The 27371-nt window shown below is 48.3% G+C and overlaps 1 protein-coding gene across 3 annotated transcripts in view; it reads left to right on the top strand.

Moving 5' to 3' along the window:
• SLF2 (SMC5-SMC6 complex localization factor 2) overlaps window positions 1–27371 on the top strand; it is a 317833-nt gene that overhangs the window by 35587 nt on the left and 254875 nt on the right. Inside the window, exons 3-4 of one of the 3 annotated variants that reach the window (XM_063961913.1) lie at window positions 15612–15808; window positions 23266–23335. In XM_063961913.1, the coding sequence (XP_063817983.1) occupies window positions 15612–15808; window positions 23266–23335 (267 nt within the window). The other 2 variants (XM_063961914.1, XM_063961915.1) reach the window with 2 other exon arrangements.

Below are 27371 nucleotides of genomic sequence, written 5' to 3'. Positions count from 1 at the left end.
CGTGGTGTGAGGCCAGGAAGGCCCCACAAAGAAATTTCAACTCGGTCGTTTCCTGCATTTCCTGCAAACAGGAGTGTCTATGGGCCTCAAATTGGGGTCCATTAAGGTTCAAATTTCGGCCCTGTCGATTTTCTTCCAGAAAGAATTGGCTTCAGTTCCTGAAGTCCAGAAGTTTGTCAAGGGAGTATTGCATATACAACCCCCTTTTGTGCCTCCAGTGGCACTGTGGGATCTCAACGTAGTTCTGGGATTCCTCAAATCACATTGGTTTAAAACCAGTCAAATCTGTGGATTTGAAGCATCTCATATGAAAAGTGACCATGCTCTTGGCCCTGGCCTGGACCAGGCGAGTGTCAAATTGGTGGTTTTTTCTCAAAAAAGCCCATATCTGTTTGTCCATTCGGACAGGGCAGAGCTGCGGACTCGTCCCCAGTTCTCTCCCTAAGGTGGTGTCAGTGTTTCACCTGAACCAGCTTATTGTGGTGCCTTGCACCTACTAGGGACTTGGAGGACTCCAAGTTGCTAGATGTTGTCAGGGCCCTGAAAATATGTTCCAGGACGGCTGGAGTCAGGAAAACTGACTTGCTGTTATCCTGTATGCACCCAACAAACTGGGTGCTCTTGCTTCTAAGCAGACTATTGCTAGTTGGATGTGTAATACAATTCAGCTTGCACATTCTGTGGCAGGCCTGCCACAGCCAAAATATGTAAATGCCCATTCCACAAGGAAGGTGGGCTCATCTTGGGCGGCTGCCCGAGGGGTCTCGGCTTTACAACTTTGCCGAGCAGCAACTTGGTCAGGGGCAAACACGTTTGCTAAATTCTACAAATTTGATACCCTGGCTAAGGAGGACCTGGAGTTCTCTCATTCGGTGCTGCAGAGTCATCCGCACTCTCCCGCCCGTTTGGGAGCTTTGGTATAATCCCCATGGTCCTTTCAGGAACCCCAGCATCCACTAGGACGATAGAGAAAATAAGAATTTACTTACCGATAATTCTATTTCTCGGAGTCCGTAGTGGATGCTGGGCGCCCATCCCAAGTGCGGATTATCTGCAATACTTGTACATAGTTACAAAAATCGGGTTATTATTGTTGTGAGCCATCTTTTCAGAGGCTCCGCTGTTATCATACTGTTAACTGGGTTTAGATCACAAGTTGTACGGTGTGATTGGTGTGGCTGGTATGAGTCTTACCCGGGATTCAAAATTCCTCCCTTATTGTGTACGCTCGTCCGGGCACAGTACCTAACTGGCTTGGAGGAGGGTCATAGGGGGAGGAGCCAGTGCACACCACCTGATCGGAAAGCTTTACTTTTGTGCCCTGTCTCCTGCGGAGCCGCTATTCCCCATGGTCCTTTCAGGAACCCCAGCATCCACTACGGACTCCGAGAAATAGAATTATCGGTAAGTAAATTCTTATTTTCTGATACTACAAGTACCACAAAAAAGGGTATTATGTGGGGTGTGAAAAAACTGCCTGTAGTTTTTCCTGAATCAGATAAATTAATTGAAGTGTGTGATGATGCGTGGGTTTCCCCCGATAGAAAATTAAAGGCGCTCACACGCTTATCAAAACAAGTGGCGTTACCGTCTCCAGATACGGCCGCCCTCAAGGAGCCAGCTAATAGGAGGCTGAAAAATATCCTAAAAAGTATATACACACATACTGGTGTTATACTGCGACCAGCGATCGCCTCAGCCTGGATGTGCAGCGCTGGGGTGGCTTGGTCGGATTCCCTGACTGAAAATATTGATACCCTTGACAGGGACAGTATTTTATTGACTATAGAGCATTTCTATATATACGAGATGCACAGAGGGATATTTGCACTCTGGCATCAAGAGTAGGTGCGATGTCTATATCTGCCAGAAGATGTTTATGGACACGACAGTGGTCAGGTGATGCAGATTCCAAACGGCACGTGGAAGTATTGCCGTATAAAGGGGAGGAGTTATTTGGGTCGGTCCATCGGACCTGGTGGCCACGGCAACAGCTGGAAAATCCACCTTTTTACCCCAAGTCACATCTCAGCAGAAAAAGACACCGTCTTTTCAGCCTCAGTCCTTTCGTCCCCATAAGGGCAAGCGGGCAAAAGGCCAGTCATATCTGCCCAGGGGTAGAGGAACGGAAGAAGACTGCAGCAGGCAGCCCCTTCCCAGGAACAGAAGCCCTCCACCGCTTCTGCCAAGTCCTCAGCATGACGCTGGGGCCGTACAAGCGGACTCAGGTGCGGTGGGGGGGGGGTCGTCTCAAGAGTTTCAGCGCGCAGTGGGCTCACTCGCAAGTGGACCCCTGGATCCTACAAGTAGTATCCCAGGGGTACAGATTGGAAATTCGAGACGTCTCCCCCTCGCAGGTTCCTGAAATCTGCTTTACCAACGTCTCCCTCCGACAGGGAGGCATTATTGGAAACAATTCACAAGCTGTATTCCCAGCAGGTGATAATCAAAGTACCCCTCCTACAACAAGGAAAAGGGTATTATTCCACACTATTTGTGGTACTGAAGCCAGACGGCTCGGTGAGATCTATTCTAAATCTGAAATCTTTGAACACTTACATACAAAGGTTCAAATCAAGATGGAGTCACTCAGAGCAGTGATAGCGAACCAGGAAGAAGGGGACTATATGGTGTCCCTGGACATCAAGGATGCTTACCTCCATGTCCCAAATTGCCCTTCTCACCAAGGGTACCTCAGGTTCGTGGTACAGAACTGTCACTATCAGTTTCAGACGCTGCCGTTTGGATTGTCCACGGCACCCCGGGTCTTTACCAAGGTAATGGCCGAAATGATGATTCTTCTTCAAAGAAAAGGCGTCTTAATTATCCCTTTCTTGGACGATCTCCTGATAAGGGCAAGGTCCAGAGAACAGTTGGAGGTCGGAGTAGCACTATCTCAAGTAGTTCTACGACAGCACGGGTGGATTCTAAATATTCCAAAATCGCAGCTGATTCCGACGACACGTCTGCTGTTACTAGGGATGATTCTGGACACAGTCCAGAAAAAGGTGTTTCTCCCGGAGGAGAAAGCCTGGGAGTTATCCGAGCTAGTTAGGAACCTCCTAGAACCAGGCCAAGTGTCAGTGCATCAATGCACAAGAGTCCTGGGAAAAATGGTGGCTTCTTACGAAGCGATTCCATTCGGCAGATTTCACGAAAGAATTTTTCAGTGGGATCTGCTGGACGAATGGTCCGGATCGCATCTTCAGATGCATCAGCGGATAATCCTGTCTCCAAGGACAAGGGTGTCTCTTCTGTGGTGGCTGCAGAGTGCTCATCTACTAGAGGGCAGCAGATTCGGCATTCAGGACTGGGTCCTGGTGACCACGGATGCCAGCCTGAGAGGCTGGGGAGCAGTCACACAGGGAAGAAATTTCCTAGAAGTGTGGTCAAGTCTGGAGACTTCTCTCCACATAAATATACTGGAGCTAAGGGCAATTTACAATGCTCTGAGCCTAGGAAGACCTCTGCTTCAAAGTCAACCGGTGCTGATCCAGTCGGACAACATCACGGCAGTCGCCCACGTAAACAGACAGGGCGGCACAAGAAGCAGGAGGGCAATGGCAGCAAGGATTCTTCGCTGGGCGAAAAATCATGTGATAACACTGTCAGCGGTGTTCATTCCGGGAGTGGACAACTGGGGAGCGGACTTCCTCAGCAGGAAAGAACTCCACCCGGGAGAGTGGAGACTTCATCTGGAAGTCTTCCACATGATTGTGAACCGTTGGGAAAGACCAAAGGTGGACATGATGGCGTCCCGTCTGAACAAAAAACTGGACAGGTATTGCGCCAGGTCAAGAGACCCTCAGGCAATAGCTGGGACGCTCTGGTAACACCGTGGGTGTACCAGTCGGTGTATGTGTTCCCTCCTCTGCCTCTCATACCCAAGGTACTGAGAATTATAAGAAGGAGAGGAGTAAGAACTATACTCGTGGCTCCGGATTGGCCAAGAAGGACTTGGTACCCGGAACTTCAAGAGATACTAAGAAGGGACTTGCTTCAGCAAGGATCATGTCTGTTCCAAGACTTACCGCGGCTGCGTTTGACGGCATGGCGGTTGAACGCCGGATCCTAAGGGAAAAAGGCATTCCGGAAGAGGTCATCCCTACCCTGGTCAGAGCCAGGAAGGAGGTGACCACACAACATTATCACCGCATTTGGCGAAAATATGTTGCATGGTGTGAGGCCAGGAAGGCCCCCACGGAGGAATTTCAACTCGGTCGATTCCTACATTTCCTGTAAACAGAGGAGTGTCTATGTGCCTCAAATTGGGGTCCATTAAGGTTCAAATTTCGGCCCTGTCGAATTTCTTCCAGAAAGAATTGGCTTCAGTTCCTGAAGTCCAGAAGTTTGTCAAGGGAGTACTGCATATACAACCCCCTTTTGTGCCTCCAGTGGCACTGTGGGATCTCAACGTAGTTCTGGGATTCCTCAAATCACATTGGTTTAAACCGCTCAAATCTGTGGATTTGAAATATCTCACATGGAAAGTGACCATGCTGTTGGCCCTGGCCTCGGCCAGGCGAGTGTCAGAATTGGCGGCTTTGTCTCACAAAAGCCCATATCTGATTGTCCATTCGGACAGGGCAGAGCTGCGGACTCGTCCCCAGTTTCTCCCTAAGGTGGTGTCAGCGTTTCACCTGAACCAGCTTATTGTGGTACCTGCGGATACTAGGGACTTGGAGGACTCCAAGTTGCTAGATGTTGTCAGGGCCCTGAAAATATAGGTTTCCAGGACGGCTGGAGTCAGGAAAACTGACTTGCTGTTATCCTGTATGCACCCAACAAACTGGGTGCTCTTGCTTCTAAGCAGACGATTGCTAGTTGGATGTGTAGTACAATTCAGCTTGCACATTCTGTGGCAGGCCTGCCACAGCCAAAATATGTAAATGCCCATTCCACAAGGAAGGTGGGCTCATCTTGGGCGGCTGCCCGAGGGGTCTCGGCTTTACAACTTTGCCGAGCTGCTAATTGGTCAGGGGCACACCCTGGCTGAGGAGGACCTGGAGTTCTCTCACTCGGTGCTGCAGAGTCATCCGCACTCTCCCGCCCGTTTGGGAGCTTTGGTATAATCCCCATGGTCCTGACGGAGTCCCCAGCATCCACTTAGGACGTCAGAGAAAATAAGAATTTACTTACCGATAATTCTATTTCTCGTAGTCCGTAGTGGATGCTGGGCGCCCATCCCAAGTGCGGATTGTCTGCAATACTTGTACATAGTTATTGTTACAAAAATCGGGTTATTATTGTTGTGAGCCATCTTTTCAGAGGCTCCGCTGTTATCATGCTGTTAACTGGGTTCAGATCACAGGTTGTACAGTGTGATTGGTGTGGCTGGTATGAGTCTTACCCGGGATTCAAAATCCTTCCTTATTGTGTACGCTCGTCCGGGCACAGTATCCTAACTGAGGCTTGGAGGAGGGTCATAGGGGGAGGAGCCAGTGCACACCACCTGATCCTAAAGCTTTTACTTTTGTGCCCTGTCTCCTGCGGAGCCGCTATTCCCCATGGTCCTGACGGAGTCCCCAGCATCCACTACGGACTACGAGAAATAGAATTATCGGTAAGTAAATTCTTATTTTTTTTGTTTGAAAATACTTAAAATTGCTTGCATATAAAAAAAAAGTGTCAAATGACCACCACCAATACAAGAGAGATGACACCAAACCCCACCTACACCCTTCTGAGTGTGAGCTCAAGGTAGGTTCCTCACAGACTCGATGGTATTGCACAAAACAACCCTATGCGTTTCGTCTTAAACTGACAACTTTTGGGTAAGTACACATCAATATGTAATGAGATGGTGGAGATATGTTTTTCTCTTACGTCCTAGAGGATACTGGGGACTCCGTAAGGACCATGGGGTATAGACTGGCTCCACAGGAGACATGGGCACTCCAAGACTTCAGATGTGTGTTAACTGGCTCCTCCCTCTATGCCCCTCCTCCAGACCTCCGTTAGATCCTGTGCCCAGAGGAGACTGGATGCACTACAGGGGAGCTCTGAGTTTCTCTGAAAAGACTTTTGTTAGGTTTTTTATTTTCAGGGAGCACTGCTGGCAACAGGCTCCCTGCTTCGTGGGACTGAGGGGAGAGAAGCAGACCTACTTTACTGATAGGCTCTGCTTCTTAGGCTACTGGACACCATTAGCTCCAGAGGGTCGGAACACATGTGTCATCCTTGCTGTTCGTCCCAGAGCCGTGCCGCCGTCCTCCTCACAGAGCCGGAAGCTAGAAGCCGTGTAAGTATAAGAAGCAAGAAGACTTCAAAGGCTGCAGAAGACTTCGGTTCTTCATGAGGTACCACGCAGCGGTCACACTGCGCGCCATTGCTCCCACATCACACACAGGCACAGCAAGGGTGCAGGGCACAGGGGTGGCGCCCTGGGCAGCGATTTTTACCTCACATAAGCCTGGCACATAAATAGATACTGCGGAGGCAGTATATGAAAATTCCCCTGCCAGTATAAAGAAAAATAGCGGGACCGAAGCCCGCCGTCGAGAGGGCGGAGCTTGATCCTCCAGCACTAACCAGCGCCATTTTCTCCACAGAGTAGCTGCTCCCGGACTCTCCCCTGCTGTACAAGTAACGGGGGAAAAAAACGAGGGGGGGGGGGGCGCCACATTTATTTGGTGCTAATTTATGTATAAAAGCGCTATACAGGCTGGGACTTCGTTTCAGTATCTAGTGGCGCTGGGTGTGTGCTCTCTGTCTCTCCAAAGGGCCTTATTGTGGGTCTGTGCCCATATTCAGGTATCCCAGTGTGTGTGGGGGTGTCAGTACGTGTGTGTCGACATGTCTGAAGCGGAAGGCTAGTCTAGGGAGGATGCAGAGCAGATTGTGGTGGTGTCTCCGTCGGCACAGCCGACACCTGATTGGGTGGACATGTGGAATGTGTTAAATGCTAATGTGACTTTGTTACATAAGAGATTGGACAACGCAGAGTCCAAGGACAAAGCAGGGAGTCATTCCATGGCTTTGATTGTGTCACAAGACCCTTCAGGGTCCCATAAACGTCCCTTTTACCAGGTAGCAGACACTGATACCGACACGGATTCTGACTCCAGTGTCGACTATGATGTTGCAAGGTTACACCCCAGGGTGGCCAAGAGTATTCAATATATGATTATTGCAATAAAAGATGTTTTGCATATCACAGAGGACCCCTCTGTCCCTGCCACGAGGGTCTGCATGTTTAAGGAAAAGAAACCTGAGGTAACGTTTTCCCCATCTCATATGCTGAAGGTCAGACAAGTGGCTGCAGGTTCCCAAGAGTATTATTATGGCGTATACTTTCCCCTCAAAGGACAGGTTACGGTGGGAATCCTCGCCCACGGTGGACGGGGCCTTGACGCGCTTGTCCAAAAAGGTGGCACTACCTTAAAATCAATTTATGCGACTACGGGAGCCCTGCTCAGACCTGCAGTAGAGTCGGCATGGGTGGGTAGCGCAATTGCAGCGTGGGCAGATAACTTGTCATCTGACTTTAACACCTAGATAAAGATAGTATTTTGTTGACCTTAGGTCACATCAAGGACGCAGCATTATATATGAGAGAAGCTGCGAGAGATATTTGGCTGTTGGGTTCAAGAGCCAATGACATGGCAGTTTCTGCTAGAAGGTCCCTGTGGACCTGTCAATGGACAGGTGATGCTGATTCAAAGAGACATATGGAGGCTTTGCCTTACAAAGGTGAACTTTTATTTGGGGAGGGCCTCGCGGACCTGGTTTCCACAGCTACCGCGGGTAAGTCGTCTTTTTTGCCTTGCGTTCCACCACAGGAAAAGAAAACACCTCAATACCAGAGGCAGTCCTTTTCGGTCGCATAAGTTCAGAAAGGGTCGTGGCTCCTCCTTCCTCGCCAGAGGTAGAGGGAAAAGAACACCAGCTATGGCTAGTTCCCAGGAACAAAAATCCTCCCCGGCCTCTACACAATCCACCGCATGACGCTGGGGCTCCGCTACGGGAGTCCGCACCATTGGGGGCACGTCTTCGACTCTTCAGCCAAGTCTGGGTTCAGTCGGATTTGGATCCTTGGGTGGTCGAAATTGTATCCCAAGGCTACAATCTGGAGTTCGAAGACGTGCCTCCAAACCGATTTTTCAAATCGCCCTTGCCAGCTTCTCCCCCAGAGAGGGAAATAGTTTCAGCTGCCATACAAAAGCTGTGTCAACAGCAGGTGATTATCAAGGTTCCCCTAGTGCAACAGGGGAAAGGGTTTTATTCAACCCTGTTTGTGGTCCCGAAGCCGGATGGCTCGGTCAGACCAATTCTGAATCTAAAATCCCTAAACCTATATTTGAAAAGGTTCAAATTCAAGATGGAATCTCTCTGGGCAGTGATCTCCAGCCTGGAAAGGAGGGGATTTTATGGTGTCACTAGACATAAAGGATACATACCTTCATGTCCCCATATATCCGCCTCATCAGGCGTACCTGAGATTCGCTGTATAGGATTGTCATTACCAGTTTCAGACGTTGCTGTTTGGACTTTCCAGGGCCCCGAGAATTGTCCTGTATGCAGCCAACAAGGTTGGCGCTCCTGCTTCTAAGCAGTCTATTGCCCGCTGGATCTGTAACACGATTCAGCAGGCTCATTCTACGGCTGGATTGCCGTTACCAAATTCGGTAAAGGCCCATTCCATTAGGAAGATGGGCTCTTCTTGGGCGGCTGCCCAAGGGCGTCTCGGCATTGCAGCTTTGCCGAGCAGCTACTTGGTCGGGTTCAAACACTTTTGCAAAATTCTACATGTTTGATACCCTGACTGATGAGGACCTCATGTTTGCTCAATCGGTGCTGCAGAGTCATCCGCACTCTCCCGCCCGGTTTGGAGCTTTGGTATAATCCCCATGGTCCTTACTGAGTCCCCAGCATCCTCTAGGACGTAAGAGAAAATAAGATTTTAAACCTACCGGTAAATCTTTTTCTCCTAATCCGTAGAGGATGCTGGGCGCCCGTCCCAGTGCGGACAAATTCTGCAAGACTTGTATATAGTTGTTGCTTACGTAAGGGTTATGTTACAGTTGAGATCAGTCTCTGGCTGATGCTGTTTTTTCATGCTGTTAACTGGTTTAGTATATACCATGTTGTACGGTGTGTATGGTGTGGGCTGGTATGTATCTCGCCCTTAGATTAACAAAAATCCTTTCCTCGTACTGTCCGTCTCCTCTGGGCACAGTTCTATAACTGAGGTCTATGATGATGCTAGATTGCACCCTAGGGTGGCAAAAACTTTTCAGTATATGATTATTGCAATAAAAGATGTTTTGCATATCACAGACGACCCCTCTGTTCCCGACACGATGGTGCACATGTATAAGGAAAAGAAACCTGTGGTAAACTTTCCTCCATCTCATGAACTTAATGAGTTATTTGAAAAAGCTTGGGAATCTCCAGATAAGAGACTGCAGATTCCCAAAAGGGTTCTTATGGCGTACCCTTTCCCTACACAGGACAGGGCACGTTGGGAATCCTCTCCCATAGTGGACAAGGCTCTAACACGTCTGTCCAAGAAGGTGGCGCTGCCGTCTCCAGATACAGCGGCCCTCAAGGACCCTGCGGACCGCAGGCAGGAGACTACATTAAAGTCTATTTATACACATACTAGTACTTTACTTAGACCGGCAATTGCGTCGGCATGGGTATGTAGTGCAGTTGCAGCTTGGACAGATACCCTGTCAGCTGACCTTGATGCCCTAGATGGGGATACTATTTTGCTAACTTTAGCACATATTAAAGACGCAGTCTTATATATGAGAGACGCTCAAAGAGACATTGGATTGTTGGGTTCCAGAGCCAATGCCATGGCTATTTCAACGAGACGATCCTTATGGACCCGCCAATGGACGGGTGATGCGGATTCTAAAAAGCATATGGAGGTTTTACCCTATAAGGGTGATGTGTTTGGGGATGGGCTCGCGGACCTGGTTTCCACAGCTACCGCAGGTAAATCTACCTTTTTACCTTTTGTTCCCCAACAGCAAAAGAAAACTCCACAGTATCAGATGCAGTCCTTTCAGTCGCAAAAGCCCAGAAGAGGTCGGGGCTCCTCCTTCCTTGCCAGAGGTAAGGGTAGAGGGAAAAGAACACCTGCCGCGGCGGGTTCCCAAGAACAGAAGTTCTCCCCGGATTCTACAAAATCCACCGCATGACGCTGGGGCTCCACTGCGGGAGTCCGCACCGGTGGTGGCACGCCTTCGACTCTTCAGCCAGGTCTGGGTTTGGTCAGACGTAGATCCTTGGGTGGTGGAGATAGTTTCCCAAGGCTACAAGCTGGAATTCGAAGAGGTGCCCCCACGCCGATTTTTCAAGTCGGCCTTACCAGCTTCTACCCCAGAGCGGGAAGTAGTGTTAGCGGCAATTCAAACGCTGTGTCAACAGCAAGTGATTATCGGGGTTCCCCTGAGTCAACAGGGTAAAGGGTACTATTCAACCCTCTTTTTGGGTCCCGAAGCCGGATGGTCGGTCAGGCCCATTTTAAATCTAAAATCCCTAAATCTGTACTTGAAACGTTTCAAATTCAAGATGGAATCACTCCGAGCTGTAATAGCCATCCTAGAAGGGGGGGATTTTATGGTGTCGCTGGACATAAAGGATGCTTACCTTCATGTCCCCATATATCCTGCTCATCAGGAGTACCTGAGATTCGCGGTACAGGATTGTCATTTCCAGTTTCAGATGTTGCCGTTTGGGCTTTCAACGGCCCCGAGGGTTTTCACCAAGATAATGGCGGAAATTATGGTGATCCTGCGCAGGCAAGGAGTCACAATTATTCCATACTTGGACGATCTCCTGATAAAGGCGAGATCAAAAGATCAATTACTGAAGAACGTGTCACTCTCTTTGAGAGTTTTCCAGCAACACGGTTGGATTCTCAATCTGCCAAAGTCACAGTTGGTTCCAACAACTCGACTATCGTTCCTTGGGGCAGTACGGATGGTGTAATGGTTAGCATTACTGCCTCACAGCACTGAGGTCATGGGTTCGATTCCCACCATGGCCCTAACTGTGTGGAGTTTGTATATTCTCCCCGTACTTGCGTGGGTTTCCTCCGGGTACTCCGGTTTCCTCCCACAATCCAAAAATATACAGGTAGGTTAATTGGCTCCCAACAAAATTAAACCTAGCGTGAATGTGTGTACATGTGATAGTGAGTATAGATTGTAAGCTCTACTGGGGCAGAGACTGATGTGAATGAGCAAATATCTCTGTAAAGCCATGCAGAATATGTGTGCGCTATATAAATATATAAAAATATTTATAAATAAATAAATAGGCATGATACTAGACACGGAACGAAAGAAGGTTTTTCTCCCGTTGGAAACAGCCCAGGACCTCCAGAACATGGTCCGAGACCTGCTAAAGCCAAAAAGAGTGTCAGATCATTAATGCTCTCGAGTTCTGGGGAAAATGGTGGCAACCTACGAGGCCATTCTCTTCGGCAGGTTCCATGCGAGGACGTTTCAATGGGACCTTCTGGACAAGTGGTCCGGGTCCCATCTACAAATACATCAGAAAATAACACTGTCCCCCAGGGCCAGGGTGTCTCTCCTATGGTGGCTGCAAAGTACTCACCTTCTAGAGGGTCGCAGGTTCGGCACTCAGGACTGGGTTCTGGTAACCACGGACGCGAGCCTCCGAGGATGGGGAGCAGTCACCCAAGGAAGAAACTTTCAAGGACTATGGTCAAGCCAGGAGTCCTGTCTGCACATCGACGTGCTGGAATTAAGGGCCATATACTACGGCCTTCGACAAGCGGAGGGTCTTCTTCGCAACCTACCGGTTCTGACTCAGTCAATGTCACAGCCGTGGCTCATGTGAACCGCCAAGGCGGGACAAGGAGCAGAGTCGCTATGGCGGAAGCCACCAGGATTCTTCGCTGGGCAGAAAATCACGTAGGCGTTCTGTCAGCTGTCTTCATTCCGGGAGTGGACAACTGGGAAGCAGACTTCCTCATCAGACACGATCTCCATCCAGGAGAGTGGGGACTTCATCAAGAAGTCTTTGCAGAGATAACGGGTCTCTGGGGAGTTCCTCAAATAGACATGTTGGCGTCACGCCTCAACAAGAAGCTTCGGAGATACTGTGCAAGGTCCCGGGACCCTCAGGCAATAGCAGTAGACGCTCTGGTAACGCCGTGGGTGTTCCAGTCGGTCTATGTGTTTCCTCCTCTGCCTCTCATCACAAAGGTGTTGAGGATCATAAGATGGAAAAGAGTACAGACAATACTCATTGGGGCAGATGTATTAACCTGGAAAAGGCATAAGGTAGTGATAAACCAGTGATATGTGCAAGGTGATAAATGAACCAGCCAATCAGCTCCAATATGTAAATTAAGAGTTAGGATCTGATTGGCTGGTGCCTTTATCACCTTGCACATATCACTGGTTTATCACTTCCTTATGCCTTCTCCAGGTTAATACATCTGCCCCAATGTTCCAGACTGGCCTCGAAGGGCCTGGTACTCAGATCTTCAGGAGATGCTCGCAGAAGATCCTTGGCCTCTTCCGCTGAGGGAGGACCTGTTACAGCAGGGACCCTGCACGTTCCAAGACTTACCGCGGTTACGTTTGACGGCATGGGGGTTCAACGCCGGATCCTAGCTGAGAAGGGTATTCTGGAGGAGGTCATACCTACTCTAATAAAGGCTAGGAAGGAGGTGACGGCGAAACATTATCACCGTATCTGGAGGAAGTATGTATCTTGGTGTGAAGCCAAGAATGCTCCTACGGAAGATTTCCACCTGGGCCGTTTTCTCCACTTTCTACAGACAGGAGTGGATATGGGCCTGAAGTTGGGCTCTGTTAAGGTACAGATTTCGGCCTTATCGATATTCTTTCAGAAGGAATTGGCTTCTCTTCCAGAAGTCCAGACGTTTGTGAAGGGAGTGCTACACATCCAGCCTCCTTTTGTGGCCCCAGTGGCGCCATGGGACCTGAACGTGGTGTTACAGTTCCTTAAGTCACACTGGTTTGAACCCCTTAAAACGGTTGAGTTGAAATTTCTGACCTGGAAGGTGGTCATGTTATTGGCCTTAGCTTCGGCAAGGCGGGTGTCTGAATTGGCGGCATTGTCTCGCAAGAGCCCCTACTTGATTTTTCATGTGGCTAGAGCAGAATTGAGGACTCGTCCTCAATTTTTACCTAAGGTGGTGTCTTCATTTCATATGAACCAACCTATCGTGGTGTCTGTGGCTACGAGTGACTTGGGGGATTCCATGTCCCTTGATGTGGTCAGGGCCTTAAAGATTCATGTAGCCAGGACGGCTAGAATTAGGAAAACAGAGGCTCTGTTTGTCCTGTATGCAGCCAACAAGATTGGCGCGCCTGCTTCAAAGCAGACTATTGCTCGCTGGAACTGTAACACGATTCAGCAGGCTTATGTTACGGCTGGATTGCTGTTACCACATTCAGTAAAGGCCCATTCCCCTAGGAAGGTGGGCTCTTCTTGGGCAGCTGCCCGAGGCGTCTCGACATTACAGCTTTGCCGAGCGGCGACTTGGTCGGGTTCAAACACTTTTTTGCTAAATTCTACAAGTTTGATACCCTGGCTGATGAGGACCTAGCATTTGCTCAGTCGGTGCTACAGAGTCATCCGCACTCTCCCGCCCGATTGGGAGCTTTGGTATAAACCCCATGGTCCTTACGGAGTCCCCAGCATCCTCTAGGACGTAAGAGAAAATAAGATTTTAAACCTACCGGTAAATCTTTTTCTCCTAGTCCGTAGAGGATGCTGGGCGCCCATCCCAGTGCGGAAAATTTGCAAGACTTGTATATAGTTATTGCTTACATAAGGGTTATGTTACAGTTGGAATCGGTCTTGGACCGATGCTGCTGTTTGTTCATACTGTTAACTGGTTTTGGGTATTCCAGGTTATATGGTATGATTGGTGTGGGCTGGTATGAATCTTGCCCTTAGATTAACAAAATCCTTTCCTCGTATTGTCCATCTCCTCTGGGCACAGTTCTCGAACTGAGGTCTGGAGGAGGGGCATAGAGGGAGGAGCCAGTGCACACCCATACTAAAAGTTCTTTATAGGTGCCCATGTCTCCTGCGGAGCCCGTCTATATACCCCATGGTCCTTACGGAGTCCCCAGCATCCTCTACGGACTAGGAGAAAAAGATTTACCGGTAGGTTTAAAATCTTATTTTTTCCTCTCAATATAATAGAAGAGGAAGAATACTTCTCACAGCAGACCCAATATAGCTTCAGGTCTTCTCCCACAAAGTGTGCACCAAACACAGAGTTGACTGGCCTCTGGCTGTAATGTATTTATGTTTGTGTCTATGTATTTGTGTGTACTATATTAGTAATATATTTGTACATTTTAAGAGAAGCCGTTTGTTTGAAGTCTATGAACAGATTGTATTTCTTAACTTTTTTTAAAATTTTATTATAAGTCTCACTGGTTCAGTCTACTTTTTATGGTACAGGTTGAGTATCCCATATCCAAATATTCCGAAATACGGAATATTCCGAAATACGGACTTTTTTGAGTGAGATTGAGATAGTGAAACCTTTGTTTTCTGATGGCTCAATGTGCACAAACTTTGTTTAATACACAGTTATTAAAAATATTGTATTAAATGACCTTCAGGCTGTGTGTATAAGGTGTATATGAAACATAAATGAATTGTGTGAATGTATACACACTTTGTTTAATGCACAAAGTTATAAAAAATATTGGCTAAAATGACATTCAGGCTGTGTGTATAAGGTGTATATGTAACATAAATGCATTCTGTGCTTATATTTAGGTCCCATCACCATGATATCTCATTATGGTATGCAATTATTCCAAAATACGGAAAAATCCCATATCCAAAATACCTCTGGTCCCAAGCATTTTGGATAAGGGAGACTCAACCTGTAATACTGTGTTATCAGGAAGACTTGTAGCTGTCTGCTGGACAATAATCTTTAAACATAGGAGCCAGCTATGTACTTCCACTGTAATTTTCTGTTAAAAGCACACACTGGGCAGATGTATTAACCTGGAGAAGGCATAAGGAAGTGATAAACCAATGATATGTGCAAGGTGATAACACACCAACCAATCAGCGCCCATATGTAAACTAACAGTTAGGAGCTGATTGGCTGGTGCATTTATCACCTTGCACATATCACTGGTTTATCACTTCCTTATGCCTTCTCCAGGTTAATATATCTGCCCCACTGTGTGGGGAAATGTGTATGGACTTTTTCAGTACTTACTTGATTAACTAAAACTGGCATCTTCTTTAATTTGTCTGGTTTCATTGTCCCTGTCTGTGAGAAGTGTCTCAGTTGGATTACCAGCAGTGGAAGTAAACAGCTGGCTCTTGTGACCAGTGTGCTCCCATTGATCTTTGGACGTGACACAGATGCCTCTTTGTGAGAGTGCTGCAGCCATGTCTGTGTTTTGTCGTTTGGTGCGATCAGATCTTTATTTGACTTAATTGACGTTTCAGCCTCACAAACTTGCTATGAATTAAATTGCAATTAGAACCTAATAAGATACTGTTCCTGTTTGGATGTTTCTCGTAGACTAGCCTTCCCTATATCACATATTTTCTTTTTTGTTTCATTGGTTGTTTAGCTGTATACTTACTTAAGACTATTCTTCCCGCAGAGAGAGATGTGTTCAGCTCTGCAGTTAGCGGGTGTATTGGCAGTCAGCTTCTTAACATGCAGACTCGAAGTAAGGATTCTCGTGGCACTAGAAAAACAACCCCGTCTAAGAGACAACGGAAGATCCCTGCACCATCCCCAAACAAAAGCCCCATCACGGAGGCCTTACTAAGAGGGAGCAAAGAGAATAAGGCAATTGTAAGAAAAATTCAAGTTTCCTGTGCGAAATGTGGCATGAGCTTACTGTCTCCAAGGATAGTAATCAAGAGGCTAATCTTGCCAATCACCTCGCAGACTGAGTTAGAAGACAAAGGAGGGTATAAAGTATGTTCAGATGATTTTAATGCTAGATGGTATCACTCAATACACACTATGCATAGATAGCTTTTCTCTTACTACATTGTTGGCATTTTCAAGGAGATAGTCTCTTTGGAATGACCAATTTTTCATACATGAAAAGTCAGATTGCTGTAAGTGGGCAAGAACACTCAGAAGAAATCTTTTATCTTAGTAGCTTCAGATTTACAGTTGTTCTCTGACTCGTACCAGAAAGACATAATGGCGAAGAGAAGCATGCACCAGACTGCTTCTCCCCCCCCCCCCCCCCCCCAAGTCTGTTGAAAATTGGGTCAGATTAGTTTATGCCACAGGTATGGGCATGTGTGTAATGTCATTTCATTATTTCTGCATCACTGATGCTTTGCGGTGTTGCATACTGCTGAAACCAAAACACATTTGCAACAGTTCTTGAAACCTAGTAAGAGAAGCTACCTATATCATGCTATTGGAGAAGAAGGACGATCATAAAATCTGCTTCTTTGCCAATCTGGATAACTCCCTTTCTCCTCTTTTAAAATGTAACCTTTAATACGAGTGGTGTGCAGTAAGTTTCCGGATGCACAAAAAGTATTGTATTTACAAAGTGAACATTACTTTTCTCTGACGTCCTAGTGGATGCTGGGAACTCTGTAAGGACCATGGGGAATAGCGGGCTCCGAAGGAGGCTGGGCACTCTAGAAAGATTTAGGACTACCTGGTGTGCACTGGCTCCTCCCACTATGACCCTCCTCCAAGCCTCAGTTTAGATTTCGTGCCCGGCCGAGGTTGGATGCACACTAGGGGCTCTCCTGAGCTCTTAGAAAGTTATAGTCTTAGAATTTGTTATTTTCAGTGAGACCTGCTGGCAACAGGCTCACTGCAGCGAGGGACTAAGGGGAGAAGAAGCGAACTCGCCTGCTTGCAGCCGGATTGGGCTTCTTAGGCTACTGGACACCATTAGCTCCAGATGGATCGACCGCAGGCCCAGCCTTGATGTTCGGTCCCCGAGCCGCGCCGCCGTCCCCCTTACAGAGCCAGAAGCAAGAAGATGGTCCGGAAAATCGGCGGCATGAAGACATCCTGTCTTCACCAAGGTAGCGCACAGCACTGCAGCTGTGCGCCATTGCTCCTCATACACACTTCACACTCCGGTCACTGAGGGTGCAGGGCGCTGGGGGGGGGGCGCCCTGAGGCAGCAATAAAAACACCTTGGCTGGCTAAAATACCTCAATATATAGCCCCTGGGGCTATATATGAGGTAAATACCCCTGCTAGAATCCCATAAAAAGCGGGAGAATACGCCGTGAAAAAGGGGCGGAGCCTATCTCCTCAGCACACTGGCGCCATTTTTTCCTCACAGCTCGGCTGGAAGGAAGCTCCCTGGCTCTTCCCTGCAATTCTACAGTACAGTAAGAGGGAAAAGAGAGGGGGGGGCATTAAAATTGGCACTGTATACAGTATATTATATTGAAAAGCAGCTATTAGGGACAAAACTCAGTTAGTCCCTGTATATATATATATATAGCGCTCTGGTGTGTGCTGGCATACTCTTACTCTGTCCCCCCAAAGGGCTTTTGTGGGTCCTGTCCTCTGTTGGAGCATTCCCTGTGTGTGTGGAGTGTGTCGGTACGGTTGTGTCGACATGTTTGAGGAGGATAATGATGTGGAGGGGGAGCAGATGCCTTTAGCAGGGATGTCACCCCCTGGGGGTCAGACACCTGAGTGGATGGTATTATGGCAGGAAATGAGTGCACGTATAGACTCCTTACATAAAAAATTTGACGACATGCCGACTGTGGGACAGCCGAGTCTTCAGCTCGTGCCTGTCCAGGTGTCTCAAAAGTCATCAGGGGCTCTGAAACGCCCCCTATCTCAGGTGGCACAAGTAGATGTCGACACGGATACTGACACCAGTGTCGACGACGATGAGTCAAATTTAATGCCCGTTAAGGCCATTCACTGCATGATTGAGGCAATGAAAGAGGTGTTAAATATTTCTGATTTACATCCAGGTACCACAAAAAAGGGTATTATGTTTGGGGAGAAAAAACTACCTGTAGTTTTTCCCCCGTCAGATGAATTAAATGAAGTGTGTGAAGGGGTGGTCTTCTGTTTGCCGGCGGTCGGGCTCCCGGCGCTCAGTATACCGGCGCCGGGAGCCCGACAGCCGGAATACCGACAATTATTTTCCCTCGTGGGGGTCCACGACCCCCATAGAGGGAGAATAAAATAGTGTGGCGCGCCCGTAGCGTGGCGAGCGCAGCGAGCCCGCAAGGGGCTCATTTGCGCTCGCCAAGCTGTCGGTAAGCCGGCGGTCGGGCTCCCGGCGCCGGGATGCTGGTCGCCGGGAGCCCGACCGCCGGCCAGCCGTAGTGAACCCGTGTGAAGAAGCGTGGGCTTCCCCTGATAAGAAATTGGTAATGCCTAAGAAGCTACTAATGGCGTTCCCTTTCCCGCCAGAGGATAGGTTACGTTGGGAAACACCCCCGAAGGTGGATAAAGCGCTCACACGTTTGTCTAAAAAGGTGGCACTACCGTCCCAGGATACGGCCGCCCTTAAGGAACCTGTTGATAGAAAGCAGGAGGCGATCCTGAAGTCTGTATATACACACTCAGGCATTATACTCAGACCAGCTATTGCGTCAGCATGGATGTGCAGTGCTGCCGCTGCGTGGTCAGATAAACTGTCAGAAGATATTGACACGTTAGACAGAGACACGATCCTGCTAACAATTGACCATATCAAAGACTCAGTCTTATACATGAGAGATGCACAGAGGGAAATCTGCCGGCTGGCATCTAAAGTAAGTGCATTATCCATCTCTGCTAGGAGATGCTTATGGACTCGCCAGTGGACTGGAGATGCAGATTCCAAAAGGCCCATGGAAGTTTTGCCTTATAAGGGGGAGGAATTATTTGGGGATGTTCTCTCCGACCTAGTTTCCACAGCAACGTCTGGGAAGTCAGCATTTTTACCCCATGTCCCCTCACAGCCTAAGAAGGCGCCATTTTATCAGGTTCAGTCCTTTCGGTCCCAGAAAAACAAGCGGGGAAAAGGAGGGTCTTTTCTGTCAAGAGGCAGAGGCAGGGGAAAAAGGCTGCAGCAAACAGCAGGTTCCCAGGAACAAAAGTCCTCCCCCGCTTCCTCTTCCAAGTCCGCCGCATGACGGTGGGGCTTCACAGGCGGAGCCAGGTACGGTGGGGGCCCGCCTCAGGAATTTCAGCGATCAGTGGGCTCGCTCACAGGTGGAGATCCTTCAAATAGTATCTCAGGGATACAGGCTGGAATTTGAGGCGACTCCACCCCGCTGTTTCCTAAAATCCGCCTTGCCGATTGCTCCCTCAGACAGGGAGGCGGTGCTAGCAGCGATTCACAAGCTGTATTCCCAGCAGGTGATAATCAAGGTACCCCTACTTCAACAAGGCCGGGGTTACTATTCCACACTATTTGTGGTGCCGAAACCGGACGGTTCGGTGAGACCCATTTTAAATTTGAAATCCTTGAACACATACATAAAATTCAAGTTCAAGATGGAATCGCTCAGGGCGGTTATTGCAAGCCTGGACGAGGGGGATTACATGGTATCCCTGGACATCAAGGATGCTTACCTGCATGTCCCCATTTACAATTCTCACCAGGAGTACCTCAGATTTGTGGTACAGGATTGCCATTACCAATTCCAGACGCTGCCGTTTGGACTCTCCACGGCACCGAGGGTATTTACCAAGGTTATGGCGGAAATGATGATACTCCTTCGAAAAAAGGGAGTTTTAATTATCCCATACTTGGACGATCTCCTAATAAAGGCACGATCCAAGGAACAGTTGTTAGTGGGAGTAGCACTATCTCAGGAAGTGCTGAGCCAGCACGGTTGGATTCTGAATATCCCAAAGTCACAGCTGGTCCCCACGACACGTCTAATGTTCCTGGGAATGATTCTGGACACGGCCCAGAAAAAAGTGTTTCTCCCGGAGGAGAAAGCCAGGGAGTTGTCTTCTCTAGTCAGAGACCTCCTAAAACCAAAACAGGTATCGGTGCATCACTGCACGCGGGTCCTGGGAAAGATGGTAGCTTCTTTTTACGAAGCAATTCCATTCGGCAGGTTCCATGCCAGAATTTTTCAGTGGGACCTGTTGGACAAGTGGTCCGGATCGCATCTTCAGATGCATCGTTTAATAACCCTGTCTCCACGAACCAGGGTGTCTCTTCTGTGGTGGCTGCACAGTGCTCATCTTCTGGAGGGCCGCAGATTCGGCATACAGGACTGGGTCCTGGTGACCACGGATGCCAGCCTACGAGGCTGGGGGGCAGTCACAAAGGGAAGAAATTTCCAAGGACTATGGTCAAGTCAGGAGACTGCCCTTCACATAAATATTCTGGAACTAAGGGCCATTTACAATGCCCTAAGTCAAGCAAAATCCCTGCTCCTACACCAGCCGGTGCTGATCCAGTCAGACAACATCACGGCAGTCGCTCATGTGAATCGACAGGGCGGCACAAGAAGCAGGACGGCGATGGCAGAAGCCACAAAAATTCTCAGATGGGCGGAGAATCATGTACTAGCACTGTCAGCAGTGTTCATCCCGGGAGTGGACAACTGGGAAGCAGACTTTCTCAGCAGGCACGACCTCCACCCGGGAGAGTGGGGACTTCATCTAGAAGTCTTCCAAATGATTGTAAATCAATGGGGTCGTCCACAGGTGGACATGATGGCGTCCCGCCTAAACAAAAAACTAGAGAAGTATTGCGCCAGGTCAAGAGACCCTCAGGCGATAGCTGTGGACGCTCTAGTGACACCGTGGGTGTACCGGTCAGTTTATGTGTTCCCTCCTCTACCTCTCATACCAAAGGTATTGAGAATAATAAGAAAGCGAGGAGTAAATACAATTCTCGTGGTTCCGGATTGGCCGAGAAGAGCGTGGTACCCGGAACTTCAAGAGATGATCTCAGAGGACCCGTGGTGTCTGCCGCTCAGACAGGACCTGCTGCAGCAGGGCCCCTGTCTGTTCCAAGACTTACCACGGCTGCGTTTGACGGCATGGCGGTTGAACGCCGGATCCTGAAGGAAAAGGGCATTCCGGAGGAAGTCATTCCTACGCTTATTAAAGCCAGGAAAGAGGTCACAGCAACTCATTATCACCGCATATGGCGGAGGTATGTTGCATGGTGTGAGGCCGAAAAGGCCCCAACGGAGGAATTTCAACTAGGTCGATTTCTGCATTTCCTGCAAGCAGGAGTGAATATGGGCCTAAAACTGGGCTCCATTAAGGTACAGATCTCGGCTCTGTCAATTTTCTTTCAAAAAGAACTAGCTTCAGTATCTGAAGTTCAGACATTTGTGAAAGGAGTGCTGCATATTCAGCCCCCATTTGTGCCTCCTGTGGCACCTTGGGATCTCAACGTGATGTTGAGTTTCTTAAAATCACATTGGTTTGAGCCACTAAAAACCGTGGATCTGAAATATCTCACGTGGAAAGTGGTCATGTTATTGGCCTTGGCTTCAGCCAGGCGAGTGTCAGAGTTGGCGGCTTTATCATGTAAAAGCCCTTATCTGATTTTCCATATGGATAGGGCAGAATTGAGGACTCGTCCCCAGTTTCTCCCTAAGGTGGTGTCAGCGTTTCACCTGAACCAGCCTATTGTGGTGCCTGCGGCTACTAAGGATTTGGAGGACTCCAAGTTGCTAGACTTTGTCAGGGCCCTGAAAATATATGTTTCCAGGACGGCTGGAGTCAGAAAATCTGACTCGCTGTTTATCCTGTATGCGCCCAACAAACTGGGTGCTCCTGCTTCTAAGCAGACTATTGCTCGTTGGATTTGTAGTACAATTCAGCTTGCACATACTGTGGCAGGCCTGCCACAGCCAAAATCTGTCAATGCCCATTCCACAAGGAAGGTGGGCTCATCTTGGGCGGCTGCCCGAGGGGTCTCGGCTTTACAACTTTGCCGAGCTGACACTTGGTCAGGGGCAAACACGTTTGCAAAATTCTATAAATTTGATACCCTGGCTGAGGAGGACCTGGAGTTCTCTCATTCGGTGCTGCAGAGTCATCCGCACTCTCCCGCCCGTTTGGGAGCTTTGGTATAATCCCCATGGTCCTTACGGAGTTCCCAGCATCCACTAGGACGTCAGAGAAAATAAGAATTTACTCACCGGTAATTCTATTTCTCGTAGTCCGTAGTGGATGCGGGGCACCCATCCCAAGTGCGGTTTATCTGCAATACTTGTACATAGTTATTGTTAACTAAATCGGGTTATTGTTGAGCCATCTGTTGAGAGGCTCTATTGTTTCATACTGTTAACTGTGTTTCATATCACGAGTTGTACGGTGTGGCTGGTATGAGTCTTACCCGGGATTCAAAATCCTTCCTTATTGTGTACGCTCGTCCGGGCACAGTACCTAACTGAGGCTTGGAGGAGGGTCATGGTGGGAGGAGCCAGTGCACACCAGGTAGTCTAAGATCTTTCTAGAGTTCCCAGCCTCCTTCGGAGCCCGCTATTCCCCATGGTCCTTATGGAGTTCCCAGCATCCACTACGGACTACGAGAAATAGAATTACCGGTGAGTAAATTCTTATTTTTTTTACTGTAATGCTGATGACGAAGCTTATGGATGCGTTCATGGGCCAGAAAATCAGGTGTATTTTCATGATGGAAAAGGGCACTACGAGAGCGAGTACTTAGACGATGCCTGGAAATTGTTTCCAGCACATGCAGCAGGCACTGGTTGGCATATCAGTCCCCAGTGACGGTGAGCTGCTGCATGACTGGTAGGGTAGCTACATGACCAGTCTTGGCCAGAAAAACAGCCACAATCTGCTTGGTCACACCGTGCTCATCTCAGAACTTCTGTGGCGACACACCTTCCAACTGGTTTCAATAGCCCAACTGTTTTGTTTTGTGGTTGAAACTGTAGATCCAGGATTCATCACGACTGATGATTTCCCAGACAGAGTTTGAGCGACTGCCATCAAACCGGACCAGCATGTTACAGCACCAGGTTGACATTTCACAAAAACTTTAGTCAGGTTACAGTTAACAACCAGTCAGATTGTGTTTACTTTACCCATGCACTACACATCTGGAAACTTATTGCACACCCTCACGTATTTAGCATTTTGACAAAGTTTTATGTATTTTCTTTAGGTGATGGGATAATTCTTTCTATTTTCTTTTTTTAACTTTTTGGTATCAATATTTGTTGCACTTGTGCGTTTGTGTATATCTGTAAACCTGTGGTGTGGCTTTATAGTATCCTTTTATTTTTTTTATTTTTTTTTAATTAGTTTTACTTTTTTATGTGTTTTTTTGATAACTTTATTGATTTATTTTTTAGGTGAATGGGACATCTGTAAGTAATAACGCCATTTCCACTTTGATGCCTTCTTCAAGTAAACTTTTTATAGGTAAGGTGAAACCTTCGTTTTCTTGCTGTGATAACTGATGCAGAGCAAGCCACATTGAGGGCAGCTTTGATTGGTTCATGGTTAGTTTGACATGTCTGACTCATTGTTTAGCATTCCAGCTTCTATTAAGATGTTCTTCATACTTGTTTTGAGGTTTACATTTTATAACATGGCAGGTGGATGTTCGAATACTCCTTAGTCATATGTGCAATGCACAATGCTGAGGATTCACCTGAGGACATGTTGGAAGAATTTGTGGTGTTAGGGTCGTATGCGTCAGTTGCTAGTAACGTTCGTTTGCAGAAAGACACAGCTACTGACTCTTCATTCTTCACAAGACTTTATCGCTATTGTACATGGCCAAAGGGAATGATTCAATTATTCGTTGGGAATTTAACTCCCTAGCTAAGTGCCTGGGAGCTATTGATTTAATTCTTCTGACATCCCGTTTCTCGCGTGAGAAAGCATGGGATTAGCAACGTTAAACAGATTATCCTTTGCAAAGTGATGGGAGCGCTACAGTTACGGCGTGACTCCCTAAAGCCCTACTTTACAGATATTTCTGGTCACACCTCAGCAGCTAAGGTGGGTACACACCTAAAGATATTTCTGCGGCAGGGTACACTGGTATTCCACAGGGAATAACATCAGGGGTGTAGAGTTGGATCTTGATCCGAGGCACAAACAGGCTAAAGATTTGACTGTTCCCAGGATGCACTGCACCGCCTCCTCTATATCCCCGCCTCCAGGCACTGGAGCTCAGTTTGTAAGTTGGTGCCTGCAGTGCAGGCAGCTAACAGGGAGGGCTGCGGTAGGCAGCCCTGAAAATTTTTTTCTGACAAGAAATAAGACTTGAAGGGCCGCAGCATAGGCACTTGGTGCTATATGTCATGCTGACATATTGTGCTGCGGTTCCCTCACCTCCCCCAGCTGCGCTGTGTACTCCCGGGTCCTGATTGCCGGGTACTTACAGCGGAGGCGCTCCGGTCTCATCAGGCACACATACTGCCGCTGCTCTCCTGGATCGAGTGGCCGCACAATAAGGAGGAGGTAAGTGGGTCCCCCAGACGGGACCCGCCGAAATCGCGATCCGGTTGCGAAGACGGACCGCGCCATTGGCGTGGACACTGACCGTGCAGGCATCCCACTATATCCACCAGGGCAAGGAGCACAGGTCGGATTTACTAAAATCCATTTAGTACAGGCTCCATAGTACCCGGTGGTGAAGTCCAGCAGAGGGGATAAGGCGCTGACCTGTAGCTCCTCCCCCAGCCCCAGGCGCCATCGACAGTGGATGTTCCCGCCCTGGAGCTGCATCTCCCTCCCTCCCTTCCCTGTCAGCGTTTGGGCGCCATTACACAGAGCTGCGCTGATCCTGGGACTGTTGGGCACTGTCTCCTCTGTAAAGCCGCCTGTCTCATCAGTGCTATGTATTTACAGGACACTTTAGTATTCTACATGTCTTTTAGACAGTGTTAGTTAAGAACAAGTGCATAACTACAGGAATATTTAGTACAAGTATTCTGTGATAGACATCCAGTATTTACTGTGCATTGTTATATCTGTATACATACATAGCTTTACGTAGTATTGCTAGTCCAGTGCCGTTTTCTTGTTTGTAATAATTTCTGCATTGTACATGTGACTGTGTGTGCCTATAGCTGCTGTGTGGTTAGTATTCCGTGTATCTCACACGTATTGCTATCCCTATATTCTGTACCCTGAAGGGGGCTAAGTGCGTCAGGAGATATATATATATATATATATATATATATATATATATATAATCTATCACACACACAGTTGTGCTCATAAGTTTACCTACCCTAGCGGAATTTGATTTTCTGGCCATTTGTCAGAGAATATGAATGATAACTCACAAACTTTTCTCTGACGTCCTAGTGGATGCTGGGAACTCCATAAGGACCATGGGGAATAGACGGCTCCGCAGGAGACTGGGCACATCTAAAGAAAGATTTAGGACTATCTGGTGTGCACTGGCTCCTCCCCCTATGACCCTCCTCCAAGCCTCTGTTAGATTTCTGTGCCCGGCCGAGCTGGATGCACACTAGGGGCTCTCCTGAGCTCCTAGAAAGAAAGTATAGTTTAGGTTTTTTATTTTACAGTGAGACCTGCTGGCAACAGGCTCACTGCACCGAGGGACTAAGGGGAGAAGAAGCGAACCTACCTAAGTGGTGGTAGCTTGGGCTTCTTAGGCTACTGGACACCATTAGCTCCAGAGGGATCGCACACAGGACCCGACCTCGTCGTCCGTTCCCGGAGCCGCGCCGCCGTCCCCCTTACAGAGCCAGAAGCAAGAAGGTCCGGAAAATCGGCGGCTGAAGACTTCTGTCTTCTCCAAGGTAGCGCACAGCACTGCAGCTGTGCGCCATTGCTTCTCATGCACACCACACACTGCGGTCACTGATGGGTGCAGGGCGCTGGGGGGGGGCGCCCTGAGGCAGCAATAAAAAGCACCTTGGCTGGCAAACTGACACCATATATAGCCCCAGGGGCCATATAGGTGTATATTAACCCCTGCCAGAATTATTAAAATAGCGGGAGAAAGCCTGCCGAAAAAGGGGCGGAGCCATCTCCCTCAGCACACTGGCGCCATTTTCCCTCACAGCTCCGCTGGAAGGATCGCTCCCTGGCTCTCCCCTGCAGTCCTGCACTACAGAAAGGGTAAAAAAGAGAGGGGGGGGGGGGCGCACAAATTTAGGCGCAGTATAATATATATATGCAGCTATAAGGGAAAACACTCTTTATAGGTGATATCCCTGTGGTATATAGCGCTCTGGTGTGTGCTGGCATACTCTCCCTCTGTCTCCCCAAAGGGCTTTGTGGGGTCCTGTCCTCTGTCAGAGCATTCCCTGTGTGTGTGCTGTGTGTCGGTACTGCTGTGTCGACATGTATGATGAGGAAAATGATGTGGAGGCGGAGCAAATGCCTGTGAATGTGATGTCACCCCCTGCGGGGTCGACACCTGTGTTGATGGACTTATGGAAGGAATTACGTGACTCCTTACTCAAAAGGTTTGACGACATAGGACAGCCGGCTACTCAGCTTGTGCCTGTTCCAGCATCTCAAATGTCATCAGGGGCTTTAAAACGCCCGCTACCTCAGGTGACAGACACAGATGTCGACACGGATACCGACTCCAGTGTCGACGACGATGAGACTAGTGTACCCTCCAATAGGTCCACCCGTTACATGATTGAGGCAATGAAAAATGTATTACACATTTCTGATAATACCCTTTTTTGTGGTACCTGGGGTATTATGTTTGATGAGAAAAAACTACCTGTAGTTTTTCCTGCATCTGAGGAATTAAATGAGGTGTGTGAGGAAGCGTGGACTTCCCCCGATAAGAAATTGATAATTTCTAAACGGTTATTGGCAGCGTAACCTTTCCCGCCAGAGGATAGGTCACGTTGGGAAACACCCCCTAGGGTAGATAAGGCGCTGACACGCTTATCAAAAAAGGTGGCACTACCGTCTCCGGATACGGCCGCCCCAAAGGAACCTGCTGATAGAAAGCAGGAAACTACCCTTAAAGCTATATACACACACACACGGGCATTATATTGAGACCAGCTATTGCATCAGCATGGATGTGCAGTGCTGCAGCTGCGTGGTCAGATTCCCTGTCGGATAATATTGATACTATGGATAGGGACAATATTTTGCTGACGATAGAGCATATAAAAGACGCCGTCTTATACATGCGTGATGCACAGAGGGATATTTGCCGGCTGGCATCAAAAATAAGCGCTATGTCCATTGCTGCCAGAAGGGGGTTATGGACTCGGCAATGGTCAGGCGATGCCGACTCGAAACGGCACATGGAAGTTTTGCCCTATAAGGGGGTTTAACTGTTTGGGGAGGGTCTTTCGGACCTCGTTTCCACAGCTACTGCTGGGAAATCGACCTTTTTGCCACAGGCTACCCCACAGCAAAAGAAAGCACCGTATTATCAGGTACAGTCCTTTCGGCCCCAGAAAAGCAAGAGGGCTAGAGGCTCATCCTTTCTGCC

Source organism: Pseudophryne corroboree, chromosome 3, assembly GCF_028390025.1.
Source record: "Pseudophryne corroboree isolate aPseCor3 chromosome 3, aPseCor3.hap2, whole genome shotgun sequence".
NCBI classification, from domain to species: domain Eukaryota; kingdom Metazoa; phylum Chordata; class Amphibia; order Anura; family Myobatrachidae; genus Pseudophryne; species Pseudophryne corroboree.
Note: the sequence above shows the minus strand (reverse complement) of the source record. Positions and strands in the feature narration are given on the sequence as shown.